General features: G+C 44.2%; 1 protein-coding gene across 1 annotated transcript in view; it reads right to left on the reverse strand.

The window, feature by feature from the left end:
- T265_03472 (hypothetical protein) overlaps positions 1 to 4,578 on the reverse strand; it is a gene marked incomplete at both ends in the record, with an annotated part of 7,282 nt that extends 2,704 nt beyond the window's left edge. The window contains one exon of the mRNA XM_009167972.1: positions 4,419 to 4,578. Within this exon, the coding sequence (XP_009166236.1) occupies positions 4,419 to 4,578 (160 nt within the window). The remainder of the gene's footprint in view (positions 1 to 4,418) is intronic.
- Positions 4,579 to 9,222: the final 4,644 nt, after the last annotated feature.

Genomic DNA, 9,222 nt, shown 5'->3' on the forward strand with positions numbered 1-9,222 from the left:
CTGCCAGGTTGCCCAATCCTAGACGAGGGAAGTCGGTTTCGAACCTCGGACCTTCCAATCAGTAAATTCGCGCTCTAACCATTGAATTAACTCTCCCTGAGATGACTTGGCCCGTTCTTTGTTTCAAACTTGCCGAAAATTCATTTCTACAGTCGATGGACCGTTCCTACGAAGTAGTACAATTCTAGAAGCCCTCAATACAGCTCTCTAAATGCCAGCAAGTTACGACCGTTGACCGTACTATTTGTTGCGGGACACGTACACTGGCTACATTCGTGGTGTTGCGTTTTTTATTGTACATGTCCGTAAACAACTGGCATTCGATTTCGTCAGTTCCTTTTTCGGCTATGTAATCCCCGTACGTTACAATTCTCACGGGTCACAGAATGCTACTGAAAATGAATGACAGTGTACCCACTTTCAGACACCATAAACGTTGAATTTGCAGGGTTTTAAAATTTTTTGCGAAAAAAATTACACACAGAACCTTAAGTTGGCAACACATGCTGTCCCGCTGCTTGCAAAATGCTAACACCTGTGGGGCTAGGTCCGAGCAAGTGAGTTTTTTTTAAAAAGTACGTGAACTTTTCGAATTTCTCTCTATAAACTAAACGTGGTTTAACATGTCTGGGGTGTCAGCTGACGCGCAGTTTCCTTCCAGTGTTAACTGCTTCCGCGGAATTCGAGACAGAAATTCCAAAGCTTTTGTCTAATTTAAACAGGCGGTCTATTGGTTTCATTCAGTCAAGCTGGAACATTTGGTTTAGTCTAATTTTGCTGATCTAGCATACTCATCTATCCAGCCCTGATTGAACCGTGCCAGTTACTTAATTTGGTTATATAAGAATGCATGGTCAAACCCTTTGTTGATCGATATGCCTCACGCATACTCAGCCCTCCATCGGTGTCTTTGCAAATATCGATTCGAGCCAAGTCTAGTCATCACGTGACCGATAGCCACTCTTGCAAACAGCTCTTTTAAAGATTCCTTCCAGTTCTCTTCATCTATATGATCTGAAGGGATTTGTTCGAACGGTGAAACACATCAAATCAGCGGATACTCGATCTTTTCGAACAGATGACCTTCAGGCATAACTTGGCAGAATTTGCACAAGGAGCCAAGTATAGTTCATGAAATCGATAATTTTGTCATTCAAACAGCACGCAACTAATTGATTTACAAGATTCAAGGATTTTGCACGGCACCTTAACTCACAAACATCACGGAAAACGGTCCTCGTCTGTTAGAGTGAAAACTTCGAAACGTGTTCAGATGGGAACAACTCGGGAACACTTATTACTCGGTTTTTCAGATGGTGTGTGGAAGAACTTCTACGGAGAAAGAAATTGGGTCAACGAATTCCCAATGGGATTCCTCAGATCTGGTCCATTTCGAACGTTCGTCAGACCTGAGTGAATTTCAGTGAGGCAGCTTAATACCTTTGGAAACGAGGAAACGAGCTTTGTCGATACCTTGGGGAATAGGTGATCTGCTTGACTTCACAAGTTGTGCTCCTGTTTAATGCCTCACTTGTTGCTCTTTAGTCTTCATCTTTGCCCTCTAATGCTGGCTCAGGTGCAACTCATTCGTTTACGACTGTTTCATTTTTTATCATCCTCCATCGGACAAAAGACCCCAGACTTCTCCATTTCAAGCCTGAGTGTACCCAACGCAAAACAGATTTATACAAGATTTCTATCCCATCTCTGTTCAGAATCTTGTTAAGGACATTGTACCAAAATTGTAACGAGCCAATATTTTGTTTTGTGGACTCAGTGTTTTTTGTTAGGAAAACCTTGAATTCGGAATGTATCGCCAAAGAAAACGGTTTCCCGGTGGAAACGGATAAACACTGGCAAACTTCAGGAAGAAGAATTCTGCCATGCAGTACTTGAAAGCTCGAGATGTGAAAACTGTCGAATTGAGTGAGTTCAGTTTTTTCAGCATTGGTTCATTCCAGCCTCCTCTCAGGCTTTGGGAGGTTGCCAATCTCGTGATCATTTTCACCTAGCCTCAGTGAACTCAGCAACATCTTAAGATGATAAAAACGTATCCGCTTGCAAGCACTACTTTGGACGGGCTTTGAGCATGCAGGGTCCCGATGCAAAGAAACGTTCGGGTCAGGAGTGAATGAAACTGAACTCCTGTAGTAACGGTAATTTCCCCAGCTTAGTTCTGACGCGTTCTGGATGCGACATTGGCAACCGGCATTTGGCCAATACTGGGTCATGATTGGCTGCTGGGTCGAGATTTTTGACCAATCAGATCTCCTCTTGGTGCCGGACCGGCAAGCGTCCCGAATTCTTGGCCAATCTCGTGCGGGTCAAGTTCATCGGCCTTAGCAGCGCCTAAAGACGTGCGGTATAGCGGGATCCGTGTGGAATTCTGCCTAACAAATCCTTAAAGGTCGATGATCATGGGGCACTTTTTCCGGTACCGTCCGAGGAAACTGTGATGTTAACTGGGTATCTAAGTTAATAGATTGCAGTCAGCCCCATGTACCTCTCAGACGATAATTCCATCACATCGAAAGAGGATCGGCTACAGCAACATTCTATAATGTTGTGCCCGCCGTAGGATTGGAAAGGTGCGCTATTGCTGTAGTGGCGGCCAGCTTGAATCAGCACCCCGGCCCCGGAGTCTCACTGCCCCTAAATTGGCGATTTGGGACTAAATGGAAACTTGAAATCTGGTTGGACAAACTAGAGAAAGCGAGGATACAACCGATGATCAAATTCCTCATGAAAGGGTGTCGGGAGAGAATAGAGAATTTTGTCAGGTATGGTCATCACTCAGAAGATGACAGTCGTTCCTGGCCGAACTCCAACGAGGCGTCTGAATCTGTTCGGATTCATACTGTCTTCTAACTCATTTCTTGCCTGTTATCACACAAACTGACTTTGATAGTATGAAATTCTGACTACGTTTTTTTTACTACCCAGGATAATTTTGGTTGTCGCACGCGACAATTTCGTTGCAACTGATGTCATGATGCGCACAAATTCCTTAGTGAAAAATTGAGATCTCAGGAAAGCTGCAACGATGTTTTTGTTGCCAATTAAGACCCGATGCAGCTCACCAATCAACGAAAGCAGCACAGATAAACAAATGCTAGACATGCCCGGGATGTTTTGCGCCATTTTATTGCGATATATATTCCGAAAACCCTTAACTAAGCTTTCCATAAACAATATGGCAAAATATTCTCCTCCTTTGGGATCGGCAAGAGATGATGGTTGCTCCCAAAACAGTTGGTTAAAACCGGAATTGTTTTTCCACACACTTGTTGCCAAGGCAACATAAAGTACACTGAGAAGACAAAAACAAACTTTTATTAAAATGGAAACGCAAGTCGTGTTTACCTTGGTCACCATTTTGTCGTCAGCTGTTAGGTTAACGTGCTAAAAAACCGGTTGATTTTTATACGAACTTCGCGCATGTTGCAAGAAAAACTCAGCTGACGAAACTTAAAGATAAAAAATCATGATTAAAAAAAGGTAAAGGTGCAAAAATTTGCACAAAACGCTATTGCCTTTATTGCTCAGAGTTCGTAGCCAGTAGTATGTGTGGAGATATTACACGCCCACTCGAAGTAGCTTGATAATATAGACTTTTTTGCGTAGACTACTCATAAGTATGCTGAAATCTATTTGACAGCATACGGCGGGGTTTGCCCTTCTTGGGGCTCACCAGATACGCATTATCGCCGAGTTTCTGTCAGCCATATGTTCTACTCGATTCATCTGAGTATGCCGTTAAAACCGCATTTGCGTGAAACTGAGTGGCAGGGTGTCAGGATGCGCCGAGACAGGTGAAAAAGCACATATGCGGAGAGTGACGCATCCCCAGGGTCACCATCGGTACGACACGTCCGGAAAGTTGGCGGAGCACACCAAACACGGCCTGGCAACATAAGACCAGTGAAGTGGGCCTGAGCGCGTTCACGACAGGAACACCGCCATTGGCTGTACAGAGCGAACAAGTGAACGATCATATTTGGCCATTTAGTCATCCTATCAGAATCTCTGTATCTTGTGTCCTGACAATACAGCCATGTCCGGGGTTCTCTGTCTTCTCCTTCTCGCGTAGTCTGGCAGGCTCGGTGCAGACGTAACCGATAGACGGCCACCCACGATACAACACAAGGTTTTCGAAGGACCATGTCCTGTTCAGTGTGGTCGATGAAGATGATGGCACTTAGCGGGTTGGTCTTCTGTGATCAGTCACATCATGCCCACGATAGTACGAGCAAATGAGACGACGAGGTTATCTATAGCATTACTCGACCAAATCCGTCGTTAGATGCTGTCTATCCGAAACCAGAAAGTGGGTCTGTACGTCGAAACAAATTTCCACGTTACAGGTGTCAAAACCAAAACGTAAAACACAGTATTTTCAAGGGTAACGTTCAACTAACTCTTTTGCAAACAAATTGAACGTCCCCAGCGTTGGGAGGAAGCAAATTTCTGTGCCATTCTGAACTCAAAATCCGCTTTCAAGAGAACACCACTGAAGATTTTGTCCTCTGATTGAAGCCAAGAAACACTGTAGCGATTAGCAGTGCGGCTGATCAGCATTGTGATTCACTCGCACCCAGACAGGATATAGCGCCGCTCAGTCACGGGATCCACATCACGTGCTCACATATGTTGAGGGGATCCTTGAATTGATGACCTATCGGATGGAAGTTTCACTCATCTGGCGAAGTTTATTCCTTCTCTGTACAGCCAAACTGTTAGCCGAGAGGATACCGGTTCGAGACTCTATGGAGTTTCTTGTGATGCACAGCTGTACAATGCTCACTGACGAGAAGATATCTCTGTTGGGATCCCAAGATTTGCCTTCACATAGTTCAGACCGCGATTTGAGGATGATGATGATAATGGGACCAGAAAACACTAATGGCCGATCCGCGGCCAACTTTATTCCTGCTCACGCACATACAGAAGGTCTCTTCAAATGACAGAAACGTACTACGCCATACCTTGTCACCAGCTTTCCCTGCTTTAGGTCAACCACGGAGTCTGTGCCCTTGAGACTATCCGCCCCCGAATATTGTCTGTTCTACGTCTGGGCTGATCAGGAACGCGGGCTGCACGGCGTATCGAGTGCATTGACAATACGTCAATCTTCAGTCGATATCCACTCACTGCTCTCACGGCTAGTGTGCACGGTCTGCGTTCAGCCTGGTTCCCTCTTTGCCTCAGCGATACACCTGCTCCTGTATCAATCAAGCACAACTCCCTCTTCCTGTCTATCTCGATAACGGCTTGTATGATAGCCTGCGTCACTGCGCTAATCGCCAGCCACCTAGGAAAAGAGAAGAAATCCAAATTTTTGTTATGCACAGGCCTTCCGGTACGAGGGCATTGATTCTTCCAATGTCCAGGCCTGCCACACTTGTAGCACTGGCTCGTCCCAGTGCACCTTCTCGATTCTATCTTCATGGCTACAAGCCGTTCCGCGGGTTGGTCCACTCTGGTCTGCAGTTCGTTCACTGTTGAACCATCCCTGTTCTTCTGCGGCGGCAACATGGCCTGTGGTTTCTCGGTCAATTCCCGTGCCAGATGCACCAGCTCCTCCACACACAACTGGGCACTAAGCGCGGGCTGCACTCCTCCGACAAACTGGTCCGACAGCAACTGATGGCACGACACTCCGTCCAGTCCTGGTTTCAGACCCTCTGGACTGTCTTGAGAGCACACTGCCGATAAAAATGAGACAGCTGTACAGTGCTCACTGACAAGAAGATATCCCTGTTAGGACCCCCAGAATCCGCGAACACAAAAGTTCTCTACTGCCTTCACACAGTTCAGACCAAGATTTGAGGATGATGATGATGATGGTAAGACCAAAAAACACTAAAAAATGCCAACCGAACTGTTACAGACTACTGGGCTTGTTTACAAAAACTGAATATCCATTTCTCCCTGAACGCTCTTCCTGAACTTTCCTGGATATTTATTGACTGTTACTCAAATCCAAGCAAATGTGACCCCACAAGTTCGATAATAGATTTCACTTTTCAAGAGACGCAAAGCGGATTTACGAGAAAATATACTACTCGCATACCCCCCATCAGTAGTATCACAGTTACGCCCGTAGGTTTCCTTCAGGTCTTCGACAGAACATGAAAAATTTGGCTTATCATGTTATATATATTCTAATTTTTCACGTTTACTCAGAAACAAGTTTGTTCCGAATCATCTTGGTGGCGTTTAATCTGTAGAAAATGTATGCTTGGAGCACTGGGGTTTATTCGTCCATAAAGGGAAGCATCGTGTTTGTAATGTACTACTCATAAGGTTGCTGAAAATCTCTCGTGTTTTTCCGAGCTCAAATGTTCTGGCGGCCAAACCACTTGGTCGATGTGTCAGCCAGACATCAAATCATCCTGGTTGACGATTTAACCGTCGCTTCTCCGTCAATCAGCATGATGTCGTTCTTGGCTGTAGGTCTTCTACATCATGGGATTCACTTTGCAGTTGAGCTCACTTCTCCCACAGCTACCACGATCCCTCGTGGAATTCTTTTCAGATTCCATCGGTTTTAGACGGTTCCGCGAGATGGCGGCCCTCGAAGAAAGAAGATAACTGAACGCGTCCAAACACGGCCTATTTTAAATATATTGTAACTGGCTAGCGAAACTATGATGCAGTATGTTCCCATTTTTACTAGATTACTTCTTTATCAATGTTGTATGGGAGAAATAAAAACCCATTCTACTCTCAGACTAGTCCCGAGTTATGAACCCTACTCCTCCTTGAAATCGCTCCCTTCAGACTTGTAATGGCATTCAAGAAAATACAGCAGGTTGGCTACAGACGAAAGACCAAACGATCCAGAGAATACCTTCCATTTTTCTTATTGGTATCCCCAAGCAATTTGAAATTTGGTGACTCCGAGACCCCTGAATCGCTTTCAGGCGTTTTTCCTCCCCTAAAAAGCTGTCTAACAAACTTCTACACAATCGGCAGTGTTGATAGCCAACCGTAACATGGGGCCAAGTGCCTTATATGTGCTGATAGCACATTCATATCCACTTTGAATATTTTTCCTTCACAGTACTGATCCTTTTGTGTGGAACACTGGACCCGAGAACACACCGCTACCCCACCCCCACACACACCGTGCTTTCTCGTGTACTAAGTAGTAGACCAGCGACCAAATGAGTAGCACACAACCAGATGTCTTACTCACGTCCTAATCAGTGATATTACCGCGACTTGCGGCACAACTGGAATTACCTGCGTTTCCATTGGCCAATAGCATTTCAGAAATGGGTGACCTACCTTCTTGAAATCCTTGCTGCACCAGAGGTCAAGGAATCGAAAATGGTGTTCATATCCTTCCTTGCTGATTGTTCAAGTCAATTTGTCAAACTTGTTGTCCCGCAAGGTACTGGATTCCTCCCGGATGTCCTCGCCTTCGGATTGCCGTTTTTCACCGTGAAGAATCTCGCCGTCGTCCAAAAATATTCAACGCAGTTTATGAAACGGTTCAATGATGTTTCCGTAAGAGATTTTTAAGTCATACATGTGAAGCAGAAACAAGAGGGAACACTATAGACAGAAGAGACATTTGCAGATAATGGTGTAACGGTGGATACTACTGATGAGGCATGCGAGTAGTATGCTCTCTCGTAAATCCGCTTCACGTCCCTTGATAAGGGAGATCTCTTACGGAATTTGTGAAGTCAGTTTGTAGCATTCGACTGCATTTGAGTAACAGTCAATGAATATAGAACAACAGGAAGACGCGTTCAAAAAGAAGATGGATATTCAGTTTTTGTAAACAACATGTTTATGAGAGTTTTGCTTCCCTGTCCAATAGTCTGTAACTGTTCAGTTGGCATTTTCTAATAAATAACTCTGTACAGAAGGCCTTCTTCCTCTCAATGGTAGTAAGTTTGTAAATCGAACCTAATGCCAGGCATACTCGTGTAAAGTTCAGATTGCTTGGGTGTGGCGTGTGAACACCAGCCAGAATACATCAGCGCCTAACTTGTGCATAATGAGAGAACGGTGCTCACTTCCACACTACTTTTGCACATCTGTGTCAGCGTAACGGTATATACTACTGACGAAGCAACCGAGTAGTACTTTGTCCGAAAACCAAGCCCTGCCCACGCACCTGATTGAAGGTGAATTTTACCAATAAAATTCCGAACCGCTTTTTATCGTTTTTATTTTTGTTGTTTAGTGTTGATTATTCAAAGAAAAACTCTACGAAGAATATTCCCTTTTCAAAAGCTCTGTGTAGATGAGATTTTACTTTCGTTTCTGATGCCTCCTAACCACTTAATTCGTGTTTTCTAATGAAAAAAACTTTGCAGCGACGGGGGTCCTTCCCTTCATCAGTAGTCTTCAAATCTGTGGAAGAAACTGCAGCCATAAGAACGGCTTAAATGAGTCGTAAAGATTCGCGGTTTTAGTATCTATTTCGGAGTCTACACCCAAATCACGCAAAGAGAAGGTGAAATTTTAGTCAGTGTGTATATTACCTGACAGTTGAGTATTTATTAGCCTCGAGTATTTGTTTTCAGTTTCATATTTTGCACAGTTTGAAATTTTGCAAAAATATTCCTCACTGTGTTCTTTTTCCTGAAATTCCACAAGTCAGTCCTCGGTAGGATGTTTGTTCAACCTCTTTATGAAATATTTTGTTTTTCTGAATACAAGTGACCCCGGGAGTTTCACCATGAATGCCAAATCCCCGATTACGACCAAGGTTGTCAGTTCCACAACTTTGATGTGATACACATGTACAACCTTTCTTGATGGGTCTATATCTGATTCCCTCTAAAGGTATTCGAAGCTGACATTGCAGAACAGGTGACCTTATCGGGGGTAGAACAACTGTTTTGCCTAGACAGTATTGTTAAATAGCTATGATTCTTGCTACATTTTTCTCCTGAATGTCACGGAAAACTTGTGCTGTATTCCAACGCGTTGATTTGCTACCCACCGAAGCCAAGTTTTTCTTGACGCCAATGAATCAAGTGTTTCCAAAAACTTGCTCACAGTTCGACATTTTGTTGGAAAATGTAAGATAAATGTTTTTGCTCGCAAACGTCTGTGCAAGTAATGGCGATGTCTCTTTTCATATAGATAAGGCGTTTGGAAGCCAATCGCCAAGCTCAGAGAACAGACCAACTGTCACGTGATCAACTTGCCAAGGAATTCACCAGACCTATTTAAATTCCGATATATTGATATGCA

This window comes from Opisthorchis viverrini (genome assembly GCF_000715545.1).
Source record: "Opisthorchis viverrini unplaced genomic scaffold opera_v5_50, whole genome shotgun sequence".
NCBI classification, from domain to species: domain Eukaryota; kingdom Metazoa; phylum Platyhelminthes; class Trematoda; order Opisthorchiida; family Opisthorchiidae; genus Opisthorchis; species Opisthorchis viverrini.